This window comes from Notolepis coatsorum (assembly GCF_963971535.1).
Source record: "Notolepis coatsorum genome assembly, chromosome: 1".
Classification (NCBI taxonomy): domain Eukaryota; kingdom Metazoa; phylum Chordata; class Actinopteri; order Aulopiformes; family Paralepididae; genus Notolepis; species Notolepis coatsorum.
Window position 1 is genome coordinate 190,409,486 of NC_140165.1, and position 26,553 is coordinate 190,436,038.

The following is a 26,553-nucleotide window of genomic DNA, read 5'->3' on the forward strand; positions in this document are numbered from 1 at the left end:
ACACCGACTACACCTCTTCTTTAAGCGGCACTCGGCTGCCATGTGACTGCGCGCACATCGGTAACAGCGTCGGTTGGACTTTATCCATTGACCCACTTCATCGGCGGTCATCTTCTTGAATGTGTCACATTGTGACAACCAGTGTTCTTTCTCGCAGTACGGGCACACCATCTTCCACTTCTCTTTCATCGAGGGGGTACTGTGGTTCTTGCTGCTCGGTACTGGTTCTGATTGGTGCATGACGGTCACCAATCTTCGGCCATCGTTTGCTCTCCTAGGTCCCTCTCTGGAGCTTGGGGTGCTCCGCATGAACGTATCCAACCGTAGGCTGTTGACTTCTCTCGCTAGGAAGTCGGCTAGGTCTAGGAGGGATGGCTCGGGACCGTTAGGATCACGGTGGTCTCTTTGCCGCCTGAAGCGCTCTTGTCGGGCGGGCGGAAGCTTCTCTAAAATCCTCTCGACATTAGAGTTTGCGTACAGTTCGTGCATACCCTTTTCTCTTTGCGCCCCCAGCATCCCTACCAGGGATTGTACCTTGATAGACAGGTCATCTAGTGAGCGATTGTCTGTGGCTGGGGGTAGGCGGTCAATATGCCTTATCTCTTGTATTACGTAATCCCATATACGTCCATATCTTTGGTCGAGTGCTGCTAGAGCCGCTGTGTATGGGGTAGTAGAGGTGGCATAGGCCAGCGCTATATTGTGCGCTCGGGGCACCTTGAGGTGCTTCAGTAGGATAGCATACTTGTACGGTTCGTCAGTTACATCGGACATCATTGTCTCTAAGCACATTCGTAGCTCGGTGTACTGTGCTCTATTCTCGTGGGTGAAGTCCGGAAATGTCGGTGTGCCAATGTATGATGCCATGGATGGCTGGCACATCGGTGAGCGTTGGAAGAGAGGCCTCCTAGGCGAGTCTCCTCTTACGCCTCTTGGTGGGCTGGTACCTGCTGGGTACCATGGCCCGCGTATCCAGGTGCTATTCCTCGGGGCTGGTTGTGCGTCAAGCTCACCCGTGAATTGAGTCGGGGGTCTGTAGCGCAGAGCCGCGGGGGTAGAGCCTGGGCTGTACTGGACCTCCTGGTCCTGTGGAGTTCTGTGCTGCTGTCGGGCTTGACTCTCCTCCTCTCCCTCTTCTTCTTGCTCTGGCAGGTCCTCTAGATCCTGTAGTCGTCTATTTAGCCTCTCCGCGGTGTGGACCGTTTCTTCCTTGTAGCTGGTCCTCGCGTGGACCGGTCGGGGAAGGAGTTCGGAGGGGGGTATAGGCTCTCTCTGGTGGTCGGGCTCAGGGTCGTTTGATCGGGTAGGGGAGGGTGCCCTTGACCCGTGTCTTGACGAGGCCCTGGAACCCCGTGCGGAGGGAGGGGGTGTCGCCCTGGCGATCAGCTGCTCCATTATCTGCGCTTGTAATCGGTCGCGCTCGGCTTCGCGCTTGGTGAGAGCGATGTCGCGCTCTGCTTCTCTTTGGGCAGAGCGCTCTTCGGCGGCGGCGCGCTCTGCTTCGGCCCGGTCTCTTACCATATTCTCTTCCGTCTGAAGGCGTCTAATCTCTAGACGTATACGATCTTCGTCACTCCGTTGCTGTGCTTGAAGGCGTTCTCTTTCCATGGAAGAATGTTCGCGCTCGCTAAGCATCTGTGCTTGGAGTCGATCGCGCTCTGTAGAGGCTGCTAGGCTGGCGAGGAATGCCTGTGCCAGCATCTTGTCCGCCCCGCTGGGGGAAGACGCTGGTTGAGGTGATCCGCTCCCGGCAGTACTCGTTGGAGATCTGCTCTCCTGTGGCGAGTCCTGGAGATCCATCTCCTGGGTGCTCTCCTCTTCTTGTAGCGGGTAAAGTTCCATCCCTGGAGAGCTGTCTTTATCCTGGAGCTCTCCGGGGACTACTTCTTCGGTCTTGGCGGGGGGTAGAGTCGTGTCAGGTCCCTCCTGGTCCCTACCGTGAGCTTGGTCAGTTACATTAGAACCCACTAGGGCCTCTATTGGCGGGGTAACCTGGGCGATAGGGTCGGACATAATTTTACTATCTACTTTTTCCGCGTTTACCGTCTGTAGAAGGCTAGGTAGTATACTGGCAACGTAATCCTCTAAGTACTGAGGTGTCTGCCGTCTACGCTGCGGGCGATCTACTTTAGGAGAACCGTTTTGTGGAGTGTTCATCATAGGCCATGTCAATATTAATACCACTATATTAATATTACACTAGTTACCATCCGGCTCGAAGGACCAATTGTAACTGAGGGGTACAATTCCCTGACTGTATTGATAAGTATGGTATCATTAAACCACTACCGCTTTATGTACTTTAATTACTGGCCATACAGTACACGATATATGAATATGATGAACACTTCCCACAATGAAATCGGTTCCAGTCAAAGGTATTAATCAAGTATTTAATGGAGCAAAAGGTACATAGGATACTTTACATTATTCTTTGAATGCACTTGTAAGGCAAAGGAGTATGCGTAGGCAAATCAATAACGAATGTCCATTCTCTGGTTACGCAGGAGGTAATTATACAACCTGAATCTTAGGGAATTATATCTATGGTGCACTAGTGATAGCGGGAGATACTGGAAGGGGTTCCCACTGGTTGTAAGCCAGCAGGGGGGGTAGAAGATCTGTCGGTAGTAGGACGTCTGGTCAACGATGACTAGGGAGACTTCAGGTACAGAAGCCGGTGCAGTAGCCTCTTGATCCACAGACGAATACAGCTTGGTTCTCTTGTAGACTGTAGCTCCACAGGGAAGAAAGCTAGGCGGCCTCAGGCTCTCTGAGCGCCGACTCGACTTGACTCCTCTCGGGGTAAATCCAACACGTGCAGGCGTCGGCGATTATCCGCTCCATAAATCACAGGACCAAAGCAAATATATTCCAGCCGCAAAGGGCTATGTAGTCGTCGGGTAGATTAATCCAGTGTACATGTCCATACGGCTCTCGCCTAGGTCTCCTCGGGTGAAAGCGCCATGCGGTCGGCCCAGCCTGGATAAGAACTCTAGCTAATACGAGAAAGCGTTGGAGATGCTGGTCACTATAGAATTCTAACCGCACAATACGCTATACACAAATAGACTATTAAAGACTTAATAGAAATATGTCGCACTCGACGGTATAGCGCCAAACTCTGACAATTCAGTTATTAATTCGCACGCGGTCTCGATGCTCTATTCTGAGGCCAAACAGGCCATACTTCACCGCACGTTGTATCGTGGGTGAGGCTTCAACTTATCGGTAACATACTAAATGGACGAAGGGTACGGAGGTAAGGGGCTAAGGGGTTTCTACATTCACCTGCGCCGTATTTATACGCACGGTGCACAAACTAGTTCCACTCTCATTTCTGTCGCGTATCCCTGGGCAAGGGCGGGCATGTCCAGACACATCTTGACGGTGACTTTGAACCTGGCTCTGGAGGCCGGTCCCTGGCGCCGGTGGACCGCTGTCCAATAGGAGAATGAACTATTATGGTCTGGGCTAAAGGGATATTCCGTGTATATGTACAAGGAATATACAGGGGATATCAAACGATATATAAGTACTATGCAATATATATCAATAAATAAATATATATATTCGGTTTAATCTGATCCTTTGTAACAGTTTCATGTATACGTTTGCGTGTTATACCGTGGTGAATATTGTATAGTTTCAGAGTGATCCGGGCTAATTCCTGGAAGCTGAGTCATGGAGCGATATGTGAATTTTGCTAAGTCGTTCGCGTTGCTCGCCTGGACACGTTACTATTTCCAAATCAAAGGTATATAATAGGTATTATGTTTCATCATGAATGCTCGGAACTAGGCAAAATCTGCATATGGCTCGCTGATAACAAACTATCATTACACATGGGCAAAACAGAGTCCATTCTCTTTGGTTCAAATAACAAACTCAGCAAGACCGACGGCTTCTCAGTTACAGTGGGTGACAATATTGTCACAAGGAAAGAAGATATTACCTACCTGGGTTCCATCCTAGAGGCAAATCTTTCCTGTGACAAAATGGCATCCAATGTAATAAAAAAAGTCAACCAACGAACTAGATTTTTGTACCGGATCTCCTCACTGGTAAACAAGAATACCCTGAAGACTCTGGCAGGAGCACTCATTCAAGGGTACTACGACTATGCTTGCACCTCATGGTACCAAAGCACCTCAAAGGCGCTAAAAACAAGATTACAAACATCACAAAACAAACTGGTCAGACTACTGCTTGACCTTACTCCTAGAACCCACCTCACCCCTGCACACTTTGACAACCTAGGATGGCTTAGAGTAGACGACAGAGTACAGCAACTTGCAATGGGCCTGGTCTACAAGATACACTATACGACTAAGGTACCCATGTAGATGTCAAAATACTTCCCAAAGGTCAGTGAATACCACGACCACAACACCAAAGGAATCTCAACAAAACGAAACAAAAAACCCAGATTCGGCTCAAACAAGGGACTAAACACGTTTCGCAATTATGCCACATCAATGTGGAACGCCCTACCCAAAGCTGTAAAGGAATGTGAATCCCTACCCACATTCAAAACTGCTCTTAAAGAGCACCTACGGGAGGCTGCAATTCGAAACTGGCCACCGTAAATGTCCAAACCCCCCACCCCCTCCTAATGTACAGTCTCCTCCCCACCGCATGTATATATTCCCTCCCCGCCGTATGTATATTTCTCTCCCACCCACCCACCCCCTCCTAATGTACAGTCCCCTCCCCATCATATGTATATACTCTGTCAGGATCTATGAGTAACAGTACTGTATATTTGAATACCGTAAATGTCACAAATGTATCAGTACTAAATACCTGTAAGTCCCTATGCCATAAATGTCATGTATGTTGAGTATGTCATAAATGTCAATATGAATTGAAAATGGGGGACCCTGATGTAAACAAGACAAACTTCTTTCTCAGGTCTGCATCCCCTTAACAATTGTGTGTATTGAGCCGTACTGTATTGTACCCATTCTGCAATCTGTTAAATAAAGTTTTCATTCATTCATTCATTCATGCTCTGATCGTCAGCAACGGCATACGTTTTGAATACTACATATGAAGTGTGCTGAATGAATACTACATATGAAGTGTGCTGAATGAATACTACATATGAAGTGTGCTGAATGAATACTACATATGAAGTGTGCTGAATGAATACTACATATGAAGTGTGCTGAATGCGTTCCAAGGTGCTCGGATTAAAGCGTTTCACTTGCCTGGGTCCAAATGTCTGCTCACACTGCCTGTGAGTTGAGGTTACCCCCCCCAGCCCACCAGGGGGCAGCACTGCGTGCTCATGCTGCCTGTGATTCTGTCTGCTTCCTGTTTAGGCGTTGCGGGATGCTGTGCCAAATGCACCATCGCGCCTCTGGACCGAGTCAAGATTCTGCTCCAAGCTCAGAACCCCCACTACAAACACCTGGGTAACAACACGTTTAGAACCCCCCCCCCCCACTACACACACCTGGGTACCCCCCCCCACTACACACACCTGGGTACCCCCCCCACTACACACACCTGGGTACCCCCCCCCACTACACACACCTGGGTACCCCCCCCCCACTACACACACCTGGGTACCCCCCCCCACTACACACACCTGGGTAACAACAACACGTTCAAGTTCAAGTTTCTTTATTAGTTGTCGTACAAAAATACAGAATACTTTTATATGAAATGCTTTTTCCTGTTTTGCTCCTGAGAGAGTGTGCTAGATAAAAAAAATAGATAAAGTATCAAATATAAAGTCAAAAGTACGTCAACAAAGTGTCAACAAAAGTGTTCACTATACATATATACAATATATACAACACGGAATAGAAAAAAATGAGTAACTGAGTTACAATACAATACAGTATACAGTACAATGCAGAAATGGGATGAAGTACAACTTAGGGTAAGGTGCAATGAGGTATGAGTTGTAGTGCAAATCTCTTTACCAATAAATATAAATATAAAGTGTGTTAAAGTGTCTAAAGTGGGTAAAGTGGGTGCTACAGTGAGTTGTTTATTTAAAGTGAGTGTGTACGTGTGGATGTTAAGGCTGTTTCCCCGAAGCCTGTTTTTGGGCTTCGAACTTCGTCAGGGTTTTTCGAACGAACGTTCGAACCTTCGTTTTAATTATTTTTTTAATATTCCAAAATTTATATTTATTTTTAATTTTTTTGAATTTCTTTTTCATATCCTCAAACTACATCCTCAATTTGAATAAAGTGATTAATCTGATTACATTTTTTTTATTTTTATTTTTTTTAATTAAATCAACTTTCTAGCCCCAGACCCAGCCCAGGGAGAAGCCCCAGCCCAACAAAATCAATTAAATCAACTTTCTTTAATGAATATAACTCATCAGTTTTTGTAATACTATAATATTAGTGTAGCCTAATCTTTATCTGCAACTGTGAAGAAAAACCCCATTGGTTTAAACAGAATGAATAGGGGGAAAAAAAAAAGTAATATATTCTTTTAATAATAAAAAGAAAATTCGAATGTTGATTTAGAATTCGAATGCCGACGTAACGATGGAAGGTTGGACCCTTTGGGCTCAGCCCCAGTGGATGTGTGTGCTGTGAGTGTATCTGATCTCAGCCCCAGTGGATGTGTGTGCTGTGAGTGTATCTGATCTCAGCCCCAGTGGAGGTGTGTGCTGTGAGTGTATCTGATCTCAGCCCCAGTGGAGGTGTGTGCTGTGAGTGTATTTGGGCTCAGCCCCAGTGGATGTGTGTGCTGTGAGTGTATTTGGGCTCAGCCCCAGTGGATGTGTGTGCTGTGAGTGTATTTCAAGTTTCTCAAGTTTCTTTAATAGTTGTCATACAGAAGTACAGAATACTTTCATACAAAATGCTTCTTACTGTTACGCTCCAGAGACTGTGCTAGACAAGATAGTATCAAATAACATTGATCACATAACATAGAAGAAGAAAATGAGGTCACAGTGTTCGGTATAGACATATGTACAATGTTCTGAGTTACCATATAATATACAATACTATGCAATGTACTAATATACAATACTATATAGTGCAAAGCAGAAATGGGATGAGGTACAATTTAGGTACAATTTACAGTAAGGTGTACGAGTTGTAGTGCAATCCTTCATCAATAAATATAAAGTGTGGGGAGTGGGTGCTACAGTGTGTTTGTTTAAAGTGGGTGTGTGCTATAAAGTGTGTGGAGTGGGTGCTACAGTGTGTTTGTTTAAAGTGAGTGTGTGCGTGTGGATGTGTGTGCTATGTGCGTTTGGTGGTTGTTGTTGTGTAGGGGAGGATCTATGGTGGTTGTTGTTGTGTAGTGTTCATTCATTGTTTGTTTAGCAGCCTGATGGCCTGGGGATAGAAGCTTCTTCTGAGTCTTTCTGTGCTCGCCTTGAGACTCCGGTATCGCTTGCCTGACCGCAGCAGTTCAAAGAGGCAGTTGTTCGGGTGACTGGAGTCTTTAATGATTCTCTTAGCCTTGCCCTTGCAACGCTTGTTGTAAATGTTCTGGAGGGTGGGGAGCCCCCCTCCAATTGTGCGTTCGGCTGAACGTGTCACTCTTTGTAGTCTGCTTCGGTCTTGTGCAGTGCTATTCCCAAACCAGGAGGTGATGTTGCCGGTCAAGATGCTCTCTATTGTACATGAGTAGAAGTTCTTAAGGATCTTCTGACTGACTTGGAACTTCCTTAGGCACCTGAGGAAGTAGAGGCGTTGTCGTGCCTTCTTCACAACACTGTCAATGTGTGTGGTCCATGTCAAGTCCTCGGATATGTAGGCTCCGAGGTACTTAAAGCTGTTGACTCTCTCAACCGGTGCCCCGTCGATGCTGAGGGGGCTGTAGTCCTTGACCCCCGACCTCCTGAAGTCCACAATCATCTCCTTTGTTTTGCTGACGTTCAGGGAGAGGCTGTTTTCCTGGCACCATCCCGCCAGGACCTTGACCTCTTCCAGGTAGGCCCTCTCGTCGTTGGCAGAGATCAGGCCCACCACCACTGTGTCGTCAGCAAATTTGATGATTGTATTGCTACTCTGCTGAGCCACACAGTCATGTGTGTACAGGGAGTAGAGGAGGGGATTCAGAACACAGCCCTGGGGGGCCCCTATGTTGAGGGTGATGGATGAGGAGGTGCAGTTGCCTGCTCTCACCACCTGGGGTCTGCCAGTCAGGAAGTCCAAGACCCACTGGCAGATGTCATAGTTCAAGCCCAGGTCCCTGAGCTTGGCTATGAGTTTGGAGGGGACTATGGTATTGAATGCCGAGCTGTAGTCGATGAATAGCATTCTCACATAGTTCCCCTGCCTCTTGTCCAGGTGTGATGCTGCTGTGTGCAGCACATGGGCTACGGCGTCCTCCGTGGACCTGTTGGGGCGGTATGCAAATTGCAGGGGGTCCAGGTTGATGGGGAGGGAGGAGCAGATGTAGCCCTTTATTTGGGCTCAGCCCCAGTGGATGTGTGTGCTGTGAGTGTATCTGATCTCAGCCCCAGTGGATGTGTGTGCTGTGAGTGTATCTGATCTCAGCCCCAGTGGATGTGTGTGCTGTGAGTGTATTTGATGTGTGTGCTGTGAGTGTATTTGCTGGGTTGTTACATAGTGTTATTGTCGTTGAGCATCCTGGTGGCCTGGGGATAGAAGCTCCTATCAACAAATGTATTAATTAATTTAATGAATAGATGTTATTTTTTAGTCTGTCTTCTTCTCACACTGGTCTCTCTGGGATTCTCATCAGGAGTGCTCGCCACTCTCCAAGCCGTGCCCAAGAAGGAGGGCTTCCTGGGGCTGTACAAGGGCAACGGGGCCATGATGGTCCGCATCTTCCCCTACGGAGCCATCCAGTTCATGGCCTTTGACCATTACAAGAAGGTACCTGACCCTAACCTTTGACCTTTAGCCCTAACCTTTACAAGAAGATACCTCTCTCCCCGGAGCAGCACGTGTCCCTTTGAACGACAATCCATAATGTTATTCTGTAAACCTGTAATCGATTTCCCCCATAATTATCATTTGCTAAACTCTGTGAACTGTGACGTATAATCATGCCAGTTTACTGCACCTTGTGTGTATATACTGTTTACTTTTACTCTTAGTATATATTCAGATTCAAATTCTTTAGTGCCTATATTTATTGTAACGTATAATATATCCGATAGCGCACACAGACCCTCATCTGCACACTATTTATTTTTCTCATATTTTTATATTCAGATCTAAAACTAAACCGTGATAAAACCGAGGTACTCCTCATTGGTTGCAAATCTACCATAGCCAGCAAATCCCACAGTTTCCCCCTCACCATTGACCGCTCTGCAGTCTCCCCTCCCCTCAGCTTAAGAGTCTGGGTGTCGTCCTCGATAGCACACCGTCATTCAAACCCCACATTGATAACATCACACGGTCGGCTTACTTCCACCTACGCAACATCACGGGTGTGAAGGACCTACGGTTCAGTACGAATGTGTACCGAAGAATAGAATATTCGTTGACAGCCCCACAAGTACAAATCAAATGAAATCATCAAGTCAAATGTATCTGTACGGCCCGACAACACACGTTACTGTCCCCATGGGCCTCCCACGTCTTCTTTAAACAAGTCAAGAAGAAACATCACAATAAGTCAAGAACAAAACAAGGACACCATGAAGTCCAGAAAATGTAAAACAAATTTTTAATAAATGCACATACCCCACGCGAAGGTAAGGAAAAACTCACTAAAACCTAGCAATAGGAAAAAATGCACCACAGGCAGTGTGGAGGAGAGAAACCTTAGAAGGGCCGTTCAAGGGGGGATCTCCCTTCTTAGATGGCGGTGATAGTAGTGTTGCAGTGAGACAGTTGGTAAGCATGCACTCATACGGGTGGTGACACACAGATGAGTGCATGCAATAGCAACTGAACATTTGAAATGTTAAAGTACAATTAGTGACTGCACACTACATCACCCCTGAGTGGAACATGGAAAGCCAAACTTCCCCCCCACTGTACATAAAACCCGTACCGAACCGTGACTTCAAAACCGAGGTACGTACCGTACCGTGGTTTTTGTGTACCGTTACTCCCCTACGCAACATCCATCGTCTCCGCCCCTCACTTACACCCACCAGCACCGCTCGCTGCTCTTGTTCACGCCCTGCTCACATCCCGCCTGGATCTCTGTAACTCCTCCTCACCGGTCTCCCACACAAGTACCTCCATAAACTCCAACTGGTCCAGAACTCTAACCCTAACCCTGGATCTCTGTAACTCCTCCTCACCGGTCTCCCACACAAGTACCTCTATAAACTCCAACTGGTCCAGAACTCTAACCCTAACCCTGGATCACTGTAACTCCTCCTCACCGGTCTCCCACACAAGTACCTCCATAAACTCCACCTGGTCCAGAACTCTAACCCTAACCCTGGATCACTGTAACTCCTCCTCACCGGTCTCCCACACAAGTACCTCCATAAACTCCAACTGGTCCAGAACTCTAACCCTAACCCTGGCTCACTGTAACTCCTCCTCACCGGTCTCCCACACAAGTACCTCTATAAACTCCAACTGGTACAGAACTCTAACCCTAACCCTGGATCACTGTAACTCCTCACTGGTCTCCCACACAAGTACCTCCATAAACTCCACCTGGTCCAGAACTCTAACCCTAACCCTGGATCTCTGTAACTCCCTCCTCACTGGTCTCCCACACAAGTACCTCCATAAACTCCACCTGGTCCAGAACTCAGCCGCCCGCATCATCACCAGAACTCCCTCCACCAACCACATCCAGGGAACAAAATTAACTTTTTGACTTAGCAGTCATTTGGCTGGTAGATTTTAAAAACTACCAGCCAGGCACATTTTTTACCAGCCAAAAATTATAAATAGCTTTTTAGTATATCGCCATGTGTTATTATTACTATATAATACTCTCATATGCTATTTTCAATTAATATCATAAACAACATAAGGAATATTAGTATAATTTTGAGTGGACTGAAGGAATGAGTCAGCGTTAATAGTTTTAAATGCAAATAGACCTCCTGTTCACTGTAAAGTGCCACGTTTTGATATATTGAGCTTTAAACTTCAAGTAATTTTTTTTGGAACTCACAACACGCAACCTAAAACCCCTTCCTCTCCCAAACCGTTTCTACAATTGTTTTATGTTGCATGATGATCATGAATTCATTTATTATTATAATTTTTTTTATATTTGAATATCAACATTATCTGTCCATCCTCAGTAATATACTCCTGTCCTGAGTCCTGACTAGTGACTTCATCGTCTTTCCAAACGCACACACACAGAGAAAGGGAGAGTGCCCCCCCCCCCCCCCCATTTCCCTTTCCTCAGTCCACACTGTCTGCTGTTCTCTATGGCTCTGCCTCTGATCAGGATTAGCTTGTTAGCTTACGCTAACGTAACGTTAATTTCGGGCGATGTGGGCATAAAGGAATGGCGACGATGCAAAGCGTGTTAGATGCATTTGACCCGTTGTGAGAAAAAAAACACCACAGACTTATTTCGGGTATGCAAAATAGGCGCACTGCTGTGTAGCCCTGCTCTGCTTAACACATTCCTTGCCAGCCATTGTACCCATCAAAGTACCCTCTCTGCCAGCGCTATAAGTCTATGGAGATGTTTACCTTCTTTGCAGGGCTATAACTTTTTAAATTTTATTGCTATATTGACATTACTATGGCCCGTTCAACATCGATTATCTATCGTTCAGGATGTAGGAACGTTATACTTTTTCATTCATACATTCATACAAAAATACCGTCTAGAATATAAGTATGTTTTTATCGTTTTCTGCAGTAATTCCTAGAACGTGAGTTATAGGCCTAAACCCATATATAGATTATCGATTGGCGTTTCTCCCCTAAGAAAGGACACTGTGTACACTGTACATTGGAATACTGACAAAGCCATACTTGGTCATTTACTCTGCGCAGCCGAGTGAAACCTTGTTGGCTGCGTCACAGTCACGAAAGGGGCTACTTAATTAATGAATCCAATCCACTTTATTTATAGAGCACATTTAAAAACAACAACAGTTTACCAAAGTGCTGTACAAGTCCCACAACATAAGATAAAAAAATAATAAAAAAATAAAACTTTTTTTTAAAAAAGTTTAAATTTTTTTCTTCCCGAAGCTTCAAATTAAAATCGAAGCTCGGCCCCGAAGCTTCGATTGCCAAAAAAAATCTTCGAAGGTCAGCCCTGACATAATCACTTTCATGTTAAGTTTATTAGAACTGCTCTCCTATGTGTAACTCTGTAATATTGTGTTTTTACTGTGTAATTGTATTTGTTTTTAACCCTGTACAGCGGCCGTGGGTGCTTTGAAAGGCGCCTTCAAATAAAATGCATCATTATTATTATTATTCATTTATTTGATTGCCTATATTTATGTCTTTCTACTATTACTATTAGAACTTGTAAGTCGCTTTGGATGAAGGCGTCCGGTAAATTACTAAATGTAAATGTATGTTGATTACACTGTATTTTTATATTCAGATCTAATTTGATCGTCTATATTTATATCTTTCTACTACTGCCCTGGCCATACCTGTACCCCCCCCCCCCCCCTCTCCCACGCTGCTATGACGCCTGAATTTCCCCCCAAGGGGATCAATAAAGGAATATCTTATCTTATGTCATCTTTATCTGAACTATTGTATATATTTTTTTGTGACCAACCTTTTATTTGATCTTAAAAAAAAAAAAAAAAAAAAAAAAACAAGTTCAGAGGAAAGAGACGTTCACATCAGCAGTTCATATGAATAAAAAGGTGTCTTTTCAGTCTAGATGGTCCGTCAGTATCGTCCTGTACTGTGTAGCTGCCTGCTGGCTGTGACCGTCTCCCCCCCCCCCCCCCCCCCCCCCCCCCCAGACCCCCAGGTTCACATAGAGACAGCCCAGGTCGCTGCTTAAGCTGCTGAGCCCCAGTGGCTGGGTGTCTCTCTCTAACCCTCACCCTCACGCTCCCCCTCTCTCTCTCTGCAGCTGCTGAGCCCCAGTGGCTGGGTGTCTCTCCCTAACCCTCACCCTCACGCTCCCTCTCTCTCTCCCTCCAGCTGCTGAGCCCCAGTGGCTGGGTGTCTCTCCCTCACCCTCACCCTCACGCTCCCTCTCTCTCTCTGCAGCTGCTGAGCCCCAGTGGCTGGGTGTCTCTCCCTAACCCTCACCCTCACGCTCCCTCTCTCTCTCTCTGCAGCTGCTGAGCCCCAGTGGCTGGGTGTCTCTCCCTAACCCTCACCCTCACGCTCCCTCTCTCTCTCTGCAGCTGCTGAGCCCCAGTGGCTGGGTGTCTCTCCCTAACCCTCACCCTCACGCTCCCTCTCTCTCTCTGCAGCTGCTGAGCCCCAGTGGCTGGGTGTCTCTCCCTCACCCTCACCCTCACGCTCCCTCCCTCTCTCTCTGCAGCTGCTGAGCCCCAGTGGCTGGGTGTCTCTCCCTCACCCTCACCCTCACGCTCCCTCTCTCTCTCCCTCCAGCTGCTGAGCCCCAGTGGCTGGGTGTCTCTCCCTAACCCTCACCCTCACGCTCCCTCTCTCTCTCCCTCCAGCTGCTGAGCCCCAGTGGCTGGGTGTCTCTCCCTAACCCTCACCCTCACGCTCCCTCTCTCTCTCTCTGCAGCTGCTGAGCCAGTGGCTGGGTGTCTCTCCACACCTCCACCGCCTCATGGCAGGATCCATGGCAGGTGATTCATCTCCTCCTCCTCCGGCCACAACCTATTTCTGCATCACGCCGGCTCGGCAGCGCCTCCATATGGCTGCTGGCTGCGCTGCACCCTCGTTTGGAAGAGTGAAGGACTCCAGTGTCCTACGGGACTCTGCTCCTAACATTATACCATCGATCACGGGGGCGACAGTGGCTCAGGAGGTAGAGCGGGTCGTCTGGTAATCAGAAGGTTAGGGTTAGACAGTGGCTCAGGAGGTAGAGCGGGTCGTCTGGTAATCAGAAGGTTAGAGTTAGACAGTGTCTCAGGAGGTAGAGTCTGGTAATCAGAAGGTTAGGGTTAGACAGTGTCTCAGGAGGTAGAGTCTGGTAATCAGAAGGTTAGAGTTAGACAGTGTCTCAGGAGGTAGAGTCTGGTAATCAGAAGGTTAGGGTTAGACAGTGTCTCAGGAGGTAGAGCAGGTCGTCTGGTAATCAGAAGGTTAGGGTTAGACAGTGTCTCAGGAGGTAGAGTCTGGTAATCAGAAGGTTAGAGTTAGACAGTGTCTCAGGAGGTAGAGCAGGTCGTCTGGTAATCAGAAGGTTAGGGTTAGACAGTGTCTCAGGAGGTAGAGTCTGGTAATCAGAAGGTTAGGGTTAGACAGTGTCTCAGGAGGTAGAGTCTGGTAATCAGAAGGTTAGTGTTAGACAGTGTCTCAGGAGGTAGAGTCTGGTAATCAGAAGGTTAGGGTTAGACAGTGTCTCAGGAGGTAGAGTCTGGTAATCAGAAGGTTAGAGTTAGACAGTGTCTCAGGAGGTAGAGTCTGGTAATCAGAAGGTTAGGGTTAGACAGTGTCTCAGGAGGTAGAGCAGGTCGTCTGGTAATCAGAAGGTTAGAGTTAGACAGTGTCTCAGGAGGTAGAGTCTGGTAATCAGAAGGTTAGAGTTAGACAGTGTCTCAGGAGGTAGAGTCTGGTAATCAGAAGGTTAGAGTTAGACAGTGTCTCAGGGGGTAGAGTCTGGTAATCAGAAGGTTAGGGTTAGACAGTGTCTCAGGAGGTAGAGTCTGGTAATCAGAAGGTTAGAGTTAGACAGTGTCTCAGGAGGTAGAGCTGGTCGTCTGGTAATCAGAAGGTTAGGGTTAGACAGTGTCTCAGGAGGTAGAGCAGGTCGTCTGGTAATCAGAAGGTTAGGGTTAGACAGTGTCTCAGGAGGTAGAGTCTGGTAATCAGAAGGTTAGGGTTAGACAGTGGCTCAGGAGGTAGAGTCTGGTAATCAGAAGGTTAGGGTTAGACAGTGTCTCAGGAGGTAGAGTCTGGTAATCAGAAGGTTAGGGTTAGACAGTGTCTCAGGAGGTAGAGTCTGGTAATCAGAAGGTTAGGGTTAGACAGTGTCTCAGGAGGTAGAGAGGTCGTCTGGTAATCAGAAGGTTAGGGTTAGACAGTGTCTCAGGAGGTAGAGCGGTCGTCTGGTAATCAGAAGGTTAGGGTTAGACAGTGTCTCAGGAGGTAGAGCGGTCGTCTGGTAATCAGAAGGTTAGGGTTAGACAGTGTCTCAGGAGGTAGAGTCTGGTAATCAGAAGGTTAGTGTTAGACAGTGTCTCAGGAGGTAGAGTCTGGTAATCAGAAGGTTAGAGTTAGACAGTGTCTCAGGAGGTAGAGCAGTCGTCTGGTAATCAGAAGGTTAGAGTTAGACAGTGTCTCAGGAGGTAGAGTCTGGTAATCAGAAGGTTAGAGTTAGACAGTGTCTCAGTAGGTAGAGTCTGGTAATCAGAAGGTTAGAGTTAGACAGTGTCTCAGGAGGTAGAGTCTGGTAATCAGAAGGTTAGAGTTAGACAGTGTCTCAGGAGGTAGAGTCTGGTAATCAGAAGGTTAGAGTTAGACAGTGTCTCAGGAGGTAGAGTCTGGTAATCAGAAGGTTAGGGTTAGACAGTGGCTCAGGAGGTAGAGTCTGGTAATCAGAAGGTTAGGGTTAGACAGTGTCTCAGGAGGTAGAGTCTGGTAATCAGAAGGTTAGGGTTAGACAGTGTCTCAGGAGGTAGAGTCTGGTAATCAGAAGGTTAGGGTTAGACAGTGGCTCAGGAGGTAGAGTCTGGTAATCAGAAGGTTAGGGTTAGACAGTGTCTCAGGAGGTAGAGTCTGGTAATCAGAAGGTTAGAGTTAGACAGTGTCTCAGGAGGTAGAGTCTGGTAATCAGAAGGTTACAGTTAGACAGTGTCTCAGGAGGTAGAGTCTGGTAATCAGAAGGTTAGGGTTAGACAGTCTCTCAGGAGGTAGAGTCTGGTAATCAGAAGGTTAGAGTTAGACAGTGTCTCAGGAGGTAGAGTCTGGTAATCAGAAGGTTAGAGTTAGACAGTGTCTCAGGAGGTAGAGCAGGTCGTCTGGTAATCAGAAGGTTAGAGTTAGACAGTGTCTCAGGAGGTAGAGTCTGGTAATCAGAAGGTTAGGGTTAGACAGTGTCTCAGGAGGTAGAGTCTGGTAATCAGAAGGTTAGAGTTAGACAGTGTCTCAGGAGGTAGAGTCTGGTAATCAGAAGGTTAGAGTTAGACAGTGTCTCAGGAGGTAGAGTCTGGTAATCAGAAGGTTAGGGTTAGACAGTGGCTCAGGAGGTAGAGTCTGGTAATCAGAAGGTTAGAGTTAGACAGTGTCTCAGGAGGTAGAGTCTGGTAATCAGAAGGTTAGGGTTAGACAGTGTCTCAGGAGGTAGAGTCTGGTAATCAGAAGGTTAGGGTTAGACAGTGGCTCAGGAGGTAGAGTCTGGTAATCAGAAGGTTAGAGTTAGACAGTGTCTCAGGAGGTAGAGAGGTCGTCTGGTAATCAGAAGGTTAGTGTTAGACAGTGTCTCAGGAGGTAGAGAGGTCGTCTGGTAATCAGAAGGTTAGGGTTAGACAGTGTCTCAGGAGGTAGAGCGGTCGTCTGGTAATCAGAAGGTTAGGGTTAGACAGTGTCTCAGGAGGTAGAGTCTGGTAATCAGAAGGTTAGGGTTAGACAGTGTCTCAGGAGGTAGAGAGGTCGTCTGGTAATCAGAAGGTTAGGGTTAGACAGTGTCTCAGGAGGTAGAGCGGTCGTCTGGTAATCAGAAGGTTAGGGTTAGACAGTGTCTCAGGAGGTAGAGCGGTCGTCTGGTAATCAGAAGGTTAGGGTTAGACAGTGTCTCAGGAGGTAGAGTCTGGTAATCAGAAGGTTAGAGTTAGACAGTGTCTCAGGAGGTAGAGCAGTCGTCTGGTAATCAGAAGGTTAGAGTTAGACAGTGTCTCAGGAGGTAGAGTCTGGTAATCAGAAGGTTAGAGTTAGACAGTGTCTCAGGAGGTAGAGTCTGGTAATCAGAAGGTTAGAGTTAGACAGTGTCTCAGGAGGTAGAGTCTGGTAATCAGAAGGTTAGAGTTAGACAGTGGCTCAGGAGGTAGAGTCTGGTAATCAGAAGGTTAGGGTTAGACAGTGTCTCAGGAGGTAGAGTCTGGTAATCAGAAGGTTAGGGTTAGACAGTGTCTCAGGAGGTAGAGTCTGGTAATCAGAAGGTTAGGGTTAGACAGTGTCTCAGGAGGTAGAGTCTGGTAATCAGAAGGTTAGAGTTAGACAGTGTCTCAGGAGGTAGAGCAGGTCGTCTGGTAATCAGAAGGTTAGGGTTAGACAGTGTCTCAGGAGGTAGAGTCTGGTAATCAGAAGGTTAGGGTTAGACAGTGTCTCAGGAGGTAGAGCAGGTCGTCTGGTAATCAGAAGGTTAGGGTTAGACAGTGTCTCAGGAGGTAGAGCAGGTCGTCTGGTAATCAGAAGGTTAGGGTTAGACAGTGTCTCAGGAGGTAGAGTCTGGTCGTCTGGTAATCAGAAGGTTAGAGTTAGACAGTGTCTCAGGAGGTAGAGCAGGTCGTCTGGTAATCAGAAGGTTAGGGTTAGACAGTGTCTCAGGAGGTAGAGTCTGGTAATCAGAAGGTTAGGGTTAGACAGTGTCTCAGGAGGTAGAGTCTGGTAATCAGAAGGTTAGGGTTAGACAGTGTCTCAGGAGGTAGAGTCTGGTAATCAGAAGGTTAGAGTTAGACAGTGTCTCAGGAGGTAGAGTCTGGTAATCAGAAGGTTAGGGTTAGACAGTGTCTCAGGAGGTAGAGTCTGGTAATCAGAAGGTTAGGGTTAGACAGTGTCTCAGGAGGTAGAGTCTGGTAATCAGAAGGTTAGGGTTAGACAGTGTCTCAGGAGGTAGAGTCTGGTAATCAGAAGGTTAGCGTTAGACAGTGTCTCAGGAGGTAGAGTCTGGTAATCAGAAGGTTAGAGTTAGACAGTGTCTCAGGAGGTAGAGTCTGGTAATCAGAAGGTTACAGTTAGACAGTGTCTCAGGAGGTAGAGTCTGGTAATCAGAAGGTTAGGGTTAGACAGTGTCTCAGGAGGTAGAGTCTGGTAATCAGAAGGTTAGGGTTAGACAGTGTCTCAGGAGGTAGAGTCTGGTAATCAGAAGGTTAGGGTTAGACAGTGTCTCAGGAGGTAGAGTCTGGTAATCAGAAGGTTAGGGTTAGACAGTGTCTCAGGAGGTAGAGTCTGGTAATCAGAAGGTTAGGGTTAGACAGTGTCTCAGGAGGTAGAGTCTGGTAATCAGAAGGTTAGAGTTAGACAGTGTCTCAGGAGGTAGAGTCTGGTAATCAGAAGGTTAGGGTTAGACAGTGTCTCAGGAGGTAGAGTCTGGTAATCAGAAGGTTAGGGTTAGACAGTGTCTCAGGAGGTAGAGCTGGTCGTCTGGTAATCAGAAGGTTAGGGTTAGACAGTGTCTCAGGAGGTAGAGTCTGGTAATCAGAAGGTTAGAGTTAGACAGTGTCTCAGGAGGTAGAGTCTGGTAATCAGAAGGTTAGTGTTAGACAGTGTCTCAGGAGGTAGAGCTGGTCGTCTGGTAATCAGAAGGTTAGAGTTAGACAGTGTCTCAGGAGGTAGAGTCTGGTAATCAGAAGGTTAGGGTTAGACAGTGTCTCAGGAGGTAGAGTCTGGTAATCAGAAGGTTAGGGTTAGACAGTGTCTCAGGAGGTAGAGTCTGGTAATCAGAAGGTTAGGGTTAGACAGTGGCTCAGGAGGTAGAGTCTGGTAATCAGAAGGTTAGAGTTAGACAGTGTCTCAGGAGGTAGAGTCTGGTAATCAGAAGGTTAGGGTTAGACAGTGTCTCAGGAGGTAGAGTCTGGTAATCAGAAGGTTAGGGTTAGACAGTGTCTCAGGAGGTAGAGTCTGGTAATCAGAAGGTTAGCGTTAGACAGTGTCTCAGGAGGTAGAGTCTGGTAATCAGAAGGTTAGGGTTAGACAGTGTCTCAGGAGGTAGAGTCTGGTAATCAGAAGGTTAGGGTTAGACAGTGGCTCAGGAGGTAGAGCAGGTTGTCTGGTAATCAGAAGGTTAGGGTTAGGATGTTTAGTTTAGAGGAGGATGTTTAGTTTAGAGGAGAGGAGGATGTTTAGTTTAGTTTAGAGGAGGATGTTTAGTTTAGAGGAGAGGAGGATGTTTAGTTTAGAGGAGGATGTTTAGTTTAGAGGAGGATGTTTAGTTTAGAGGAGAGGAGGATGTTTAGTTTAGAGGAGAGGAGGATGTTTAGTTTAGAGGAGGATGTTTAGTTTAGAGGAGAGGAGGTTGTTTAGTTTAGAGGAGAGGAGGATGTTTAGTTTAGTTTAGAGGAGGATGTTTAGTTTAGAGGAGAGGAGGTTGTTTAGTTTAGAGGAGAGGAGGATGTTTAGTTTAGTTTAGAGGAGGATGTTTAGTTTAGAGGAGAGGAGGATGTTTAGTTTAGTTTAGAGGAGGATGTTTAGTTTAGAGGAGGATGTTTAGTTTAGAGGAGAGGAGGATGTTTAGTTTAGTTTAGAGGAGGATGTTTAGTTTAGAGGAGAGGAGGTTGTTTAGTTTAGAGGAGAGGAGGATGTTTAGTTTAGTTTAGAGGAGGATGTTTAGTTTAGAGGAGAGGAGGATGTTTAGTTTAGTTTAGAGGAGGATGTTTAGTTTAGAGGAGAGGAGGATGTTTAGTTTAGAGGAGAGGAGGATGTTTAGTTTAGTTTAGAGGAGGTTGTTTAGTTTAGAGGAGAGGAGGTTGTTTAGTTTAGAGGAGAGGAGGATGTTTAGTTTAGAGGAGGATGTTTAGTTTAGAGGAGAGGAGGATGTTTAGTTTAGAGGAGAGGAGGATGTTTAGTTTAGAGGAGAGGAGGATGTTTAGTTTAGAGGAGGATGTTTAGTTTAGAGGAGAGGAGGATGTTTAGTTTAGAGGAGAGGAGGATGTTTAGTTTAGGGTTAACCTTCTGTAGTGTGGCAGTGAAAGGGTTAACGTCTCCCTGTGTGGCGTCTCTCTCAGGGATGACAGCAGTGATCTGGTCTCTCTCTCTCTCAGGGATGACAGCAGTGATCTGGTCTCTCTCTCAGGGATGACAGCAGTGATCCGGTCTCTCTCAGGGATGACAGCAGTGATCTGGTCTCTCTCTCTCTCAGGGATGACAGCAGTGATCTGGTCTCTCTCTCAGGGATGACAGCAGTGATCTGGTCTCTCTCAGGGATGACAGCAGTGATCTGGTCTCTCTCTCTCAGGGATGACAGCAGTGATCTGGTCTCTCTCTCTCAGGGATGACAGCAGTGATCTGGTCTCTCTCTCTCAGGGATGACAGCAGTGATCTGGTCTCTCTCTCTCTCAGGGATGACAGCAGTGATCTGGTCTCTCTCTCAGGGATGACAGCAGTGATCTGGTCTCTCTCAGGGATGACAGCAGTGATCTGGTCTCTCTCTCTCAGGGATGACAGCAGTGATCTGGTCTCTCTCTCTCAGGGATGACAGCAGTGATCTGGTCTCTCTCTCTCAGGGATGACAGCAGTGATCTGGTCTCTCTCTCAGGGATGACAGCAGTGATCCGGTCTCTCTCAGGGATGACAGCAGTGATCTGGTCTCTCTCTCTCAGGGATGACAGCAGTGATCTGCACCTACCCCCTGGACGTGATCCGAGCCCGGCTGGCCTTCCAGGTGACGGGAGAGCACGCGCGCTACACCGGCATCGGAAACGCCTTCCAGACCATCTACCTTAAGGTTCTCCCAGGCGTTCACTCCCTAACCCTTAGTTACTGTGCTATATCTCTAATAAATAAATTACTGTCTCCCTTAGTTACTGTGCTATATCTCTAATAAATAAGTTACTGTCTCCCTTAGTTACTGTGCTATATCTCTAATAAATAAATTACTGTCTCTTAGTTACTGTGCTATATCTCTAATAAATAAATTACTGTCTCCCTTAGTTACTGTGCTATATCTCTAATAAATAAATTACTGTCTCCCTTAGTTACTGTGCTATATCTCTAATAAATAAGTTACTGTCTCCCTTAGTTACTGTGCTATATCTCTAATAAATAAATTACTGTCTCTCTTAGTTACTGTGCTATATCTCTAATAAATAAATTACTGTCTCCCTTAGTTACTGTGCTATATCTCTAATAAATAAATTACTGTCTCCCTTAGTTACTGTGCTATATCTCTAATAAATAAATTACTGTCTCTCTTAGTTACTGTGCTATATCTCTAATAAATAAATTACTGTCTCTCTTAGTTACTGTGCTATATCTCTAATAAATAAATTACTGTCTCTCTTAGTTACTGTGCTATATCTCTAATAAATAAATTACTGTCTCTTAGTTACTGTGCTATATCTCTAATAAATAAATTACTGTCTCCCTTAGTTACTGTGTTATATCTCTAATAAATAAATTACTGTCTCCCTTAGTTACTGTGCTATATCTCTAATAAATAAATTACTGTCTCCCTTAGTTACTGTGTTATATCTCTAATAAATAAATTACTGTCTCTCTTAGTTACTGTGTTATATCTCTAATAAATAAATTACTGTCTCTCTTAGTTACTGTGCTATATCTCTAATAAATAAATTACTGTCTCTCTTAGTTACTGTGCTATATCTCTAATAAATAAATTACTGTCTCCCTTAGTTACTGTGCTATATCTCTAATAAATAAATTACTGTCTCTCTTAGTTACTGTGTTATATCTCTAATAAATAAATTACTGTCTCCCTTAGTTACTGTGCTATATCTCTAATAAATAAATTACAGTCTCCCTTAGTTACTGTGCTATATCTCTAATAAATAAATTACTGTCTCCCTTAGTTACTGTGTTATATCTCTAATAAATAAATTACTGTCTCCCTTAGTTACTGTGCTATATCTCTAATAAATAAATTACTGTCTCTTAGTTACTGTGCTATATCTCTAATAAATAAATTACTGTCTCTTAGTTACTGTGCTATATCTCTAATAAATAAATTACTGTCTCTCTTAGTTACTGTGTTATATCTCTAATAAATAAATTACTGTCTCCCTTAGTTACTGTGCTATATCTCTAATAAATAAATTACTGTCTCTCTTAGTTACTGTGCTATATCTCTAATAAATAAATTACAGTCTCCCTTAGTTACTGTGCTATATCTCTAATAAATAAATTACTGTCTCTCTTAGTTACTGTGCTATATCTCTAATAAATAAATTACTGTCTCCCTTAGTTACTGTGCTATATCTCTAATAAATAAATTACTGTCTCCCTTAGTTACTGTGCTATATCTCTAATAAATAAATTACTGTCTCTCTTAGTTACTGTGCTATATCTCTAATAAATAAATTACTGTCTCCCTTAGTTACTGTGCTATATCTCTAATAAATAAATTACTGTCTCTCTTAGTTACTGTGCTATATCTCTAATAAATAAATTACTGTCTCCCTTAGTTACTGTGCTATATCTCTAATAAATAAATTACTGTCTCCCTTAGTTACTGTGCTATATCTCTAATAAATAAATTACTGTCTCTCTTAGTTACTGTGTTATATCTCTAATAAATAAATTACCGTCTCTCTTAGTTACTGTGCTATATCTCTAATAAATAAATTACTGTCTCCCTTAGTTACTGTGTTATATCTCTAATAAATAAATTACCGTCTCCCTTAGTTACTGTGCTATATCTCTAATAAATAAATTACTGTCTCCCTTAGTTACTGTGCTATATCTCTAATAAATAAATTACTGTCTCTTAGTTACTGTGCTATATCTCTAATAAATAAATTACTGTCTCTTAGTTACTGTGCTATATCTCTAATAAATAAATTACTGTCTCTCTTAGTTACTGTGCTATATCTCTAATAAATAAATTACTGTCTCCCTTAGTTACTGTGTTATATCTCTAATAAATAAATTACTGTCTCTTAGTTACTGTGCTATATCTCTAATAAATAAATTACTGTCTCTCTTAGTTACTGTGTTATATCTCTAATAAATAAATTACTGTCTCCCTTAGTTACTGTGCTATATCTCTAATAAATAAATTACTGTCTCTCTTAGTTACTGTGCTATATCTCTAATAAATAAATTACAGTCTCCCTTAGTTACTGTGCTATATCTCTAATAAATAAATTACTGTCTCTCTTAGTTACTGTGCTATATCTCTAATAAATAAATTACTGTCTCTCTTAGTTACTGTGTTATATCTCTAATAAATAAATTACTGTCTCCCTTAGTTACTGTGCTATATCTCTAATAAATAAATTACTGTCTCTTAGTTACTGTGCTATATCTCTAATAAATAAATTACTGTCTCCCTTAGTTACTGTGCTATATCTCTAATAAATAAATTACTGTCTCTCTTAGTTACTGTGCTATATCTCTAATAAATAAATTACTGTCTCCCTTAGTTACTGTGCTATATCTCTAATAAATAAATTACTGTCTCCCTTAGTTACTGTGCTATATCTCTAATAAATAAATTACTGTCTCTCTTAGTTACTGTGCTATATCTCTAATAAATAAATTAATGTCTCCCTTAGTTACTGTGCTATATCTCTAATAAATAAATTACTGTCTCCCTTAGTTACTGTGCTATATCTCTAATAAATAAATTACTGTCTCTCTTAGTTACTGTGCTATATCTCTAATAAATAAATTACAGTCTCCCTTAGTTACTGTGCTATATCTCTAATAAATGAATTACTGTCTCCCTTAGTTACTGTGCTATATCTCTAATAAATAAATTACTGTCTCCCTTAGTTACTGTGCTATATCTCTAATAAATAAATTACTGTCTCTCTTAGTTACTGTGCTATATCTCTAATAAATAAATTACTGTCTCTTAGTTACTGTGCTATATCTCTAATAAATAAATTACTGTCTCCCTTAGTTACTGTGCTATATCTCTAATAAATAAATTACTGTCTCCCTTAGTTACTGTGCTATATCTCTAATAAATAAATTACTGTCTCTCTTAGTTACTGTGCTATATCTCTAATAAATAAATTACTGTCTCTTAGTTACTGTGCTATATCTCTAATAAATAAATTACTGTCTCCCTTAGTTACTGTGTTATATCTCTAATAAATAAATTACTGTCTCTTAGTTACTGTGCTATATCTCTAATAAATAAATTACTGTCTCCCTTAGTTACTGTGCTATATCTCTAATAAATAAATTACTGTCTCTCTTAGTTACTGTGCTATATCTCTAATAAATAAATTACTGTCTCTTAGTTACTGTGCTATATCTCTAATAAATAAATTACTGTCTCTCTTAGTTACTGTGCGATATCTCTAATAAATAAATTACAGTCTCCCTTAGTTACTGTGCTATATCTCTAATAAATAAATTACTGTCTCTCTTAGTTACTGTGCTATATCTCTAATAAATAAATTACTGTCTCCCTTAGTTACTGTGCTATATCTCTAATAAATAAATTACTGTCTCCCTTAGTTACTGTGCTATATCTCTAATAAATAAATTACTGTCTCTCTTAGTTACTGTGTTATATCTCTAATAAATAAATTACTGTCTCTCTTAGTTACTGTGCTATATCTCTAATAAATAAATTACTGTCTCCCTTAGTTACTGTGTTATATCTCTAATAAATAAATTACCGTCTCCCTTAGTTACTGTGCTATATCTCTAATAAATAAATTACTGTCTCCCTTAGTTACTGTGCTATATCTCTAATAAATAAATTACTGTCTCTTAGTTACTGTGCTATATCTCATACATAAATTACTGTCTCTTAGTTACTGTGCTATATCTCTAATAAATAAATTACTGTCTCTCTTAGTTACTGTGCTATATCTCTAATAAATAAATTACTGTCTCCCTTAGTTACTGTGTTATATCTCTAATAAATAAATTACTGTCTCTCTTAGTTACTGTGCTATATCTCTAATAAATAAATTACTGTCTCTTAGTTACTGTGCTATATCTCTAATAAATAAATTACTGTCTCTTAGTTACTGTGCTATATCTCTAATAAATAAATTACTGTCTCTCTTAGTTACTGTGTTATATCTCTAATAAATAAATTACTGTCTCCCTTAGTTACTGTGCTATATCTCTAATAAATAAATTACTGTCTCTCTTAGTTACTGTGCTATATCTCTAATAAATAAATTACTGTCTCCCTTAGTTACTGTGCTATATCTCTAATAAATAAATTACTGTCTCTCTTAGTTACTGTGCTATATCTCTAATAAATAAATTACTGTCTCTCTTAGTTACTGTGCTATATCTCTAATAAATAAATTACTGTCTCTCTTAGTTACTGTGCTATATCTCTAATAAATAAATTACTGTCTCTCTTAGTTACTGTGTTATATCTCTAATAAATAAATTACTGTCTCTCTTAGTTACTGTGCTATATCTCTAATAAATAAATTACTGTCTCCCTTAGTTACTGTGTTATATCTCTAATAAATAAATTACCGTCTCCCTTAGTTACTGTGCTATATCTCTAATAAATAAATTACTGTCTCCCTTAGTTACTGTGCTATATCTCTAATAAATAAATTACTGTCTCTTAGTTACTGTGCTATATCTCTAATAAATAAATTACTGTCTCTTAGTTACTGTGCTATATCTCTAATAAATAAATTACTGTCTCTCTTAGTTACTGTGCTATATCTCTAATAAATAAATTACTGTCTCCCTTAGTTACTGTGTTATATCTCTAATAAATAAATTACTGTCTCTCTTAGTTACTGTGCTATATCTCTAATAAATAAATTACTGTCTCTTAGTTACTGTGCTATATCTCTAATAAATAAATTACTGTCTCTCTTAGTTACTGTGCTATATCTCTAATAAATAAATTACTGTCTCTTAGTTACTGTGCTATATCTCTAATAAATAAATTACTGTCTCTCTTAGTTACTGTGTTATATCTCTAATAAATAAATTACTGTCTCCCTTAGTTACTGTGTTATATCTCTAATAAATAAATTACTGTCTCTCTTAGTTACTGTGCGATATCTCTAATAAATAAATTACAGTCTCCCTTAGTTACTGTGCTATATCTCTAATAAATAAATTACTGTCTCTCTTAGTTACTGTGCTATATCTCTAATAAATAAATTACTGTCTCCCTTAGTTACTGTGCTATATCTCTAATAAATAAATTACTGTCTCCCTTAGTTACTGTGCTATATCTCTAATAAATAAATTACTGTCTCTCTTAGTTACTGTGTTATATCTCTAATAAATAAATTACTGTCTCTCTTAGTTACTGTGCTATATCTCTAATAAATAAATTACTGTCTCCCTTAGTTACTGTGTTATATCTCTAATAAATAAATTACCGTCTCCCTTAGTTACTGTGCTATATCTCTAATAAATAAATTACTGTCTCCCTTAGTTACTGTGCTATATCTCTAATAAATAAATTACTGTCTCTTAGTTACTGTGCTATATCTCATAAATAAATTACTGTCTCTTAGTTACTGTGCTATATCTCTAATAAATAAATTACTGTCTCTCTTAGTTACTGTGCTATATCTCTAATAAATAAATTACTGTCTCCCTTAGTTACTGTGTTATATCTCTAATAAATAAATTACTGTCTCTCTTAGTTACTGTGCTATATCTCTAATAAATAAATTACTGTCTCTTAGTTACTGTGCTATATCTCTAATAAATAAATTACTGTCTCTTAGTT

At 42.7% G+C, this 26,553-nt stretch overlaps 1 protein-coding gene across 1 annotated transcript in view; it reads left to right on the forward strand.

Annotated features, from left to right (window-relative positions):
- inppl1a (inositol polyphosphate phosphatase-like 1a) overlaps nucleotides 1-26,553 on the forward strand; it is a gene marked incomplete at its 5' end in the record, with an annotated part of 124,885 nt that overhangs the window by 11,241 nt on the left and 87,091 nt on the right. Inside the window, 4 exons of the mRNA XM_084308522.1 lie at nucleotides 5,328-5,420; nucleotides 8,701-8,834; nucleotides 13,591-13,654; nucleotides 20,507-20,641. Of these exons, the coding sequence (XP_084164648.1) occupies nucleotides 5,328-5,420; nucleotides 8,701-8,834; nucleotides 13,591-13,654; nucleotides 20,507-20,641 (426 nt within the window). The remainder of the gene's footprint in view (nucleotides 1-5,327; nucleotides 5,421-8,700; nucleotides 8,835-13,590; nucleotides 13,655-20,506; nucleotides 20,642-26,553) is intronic.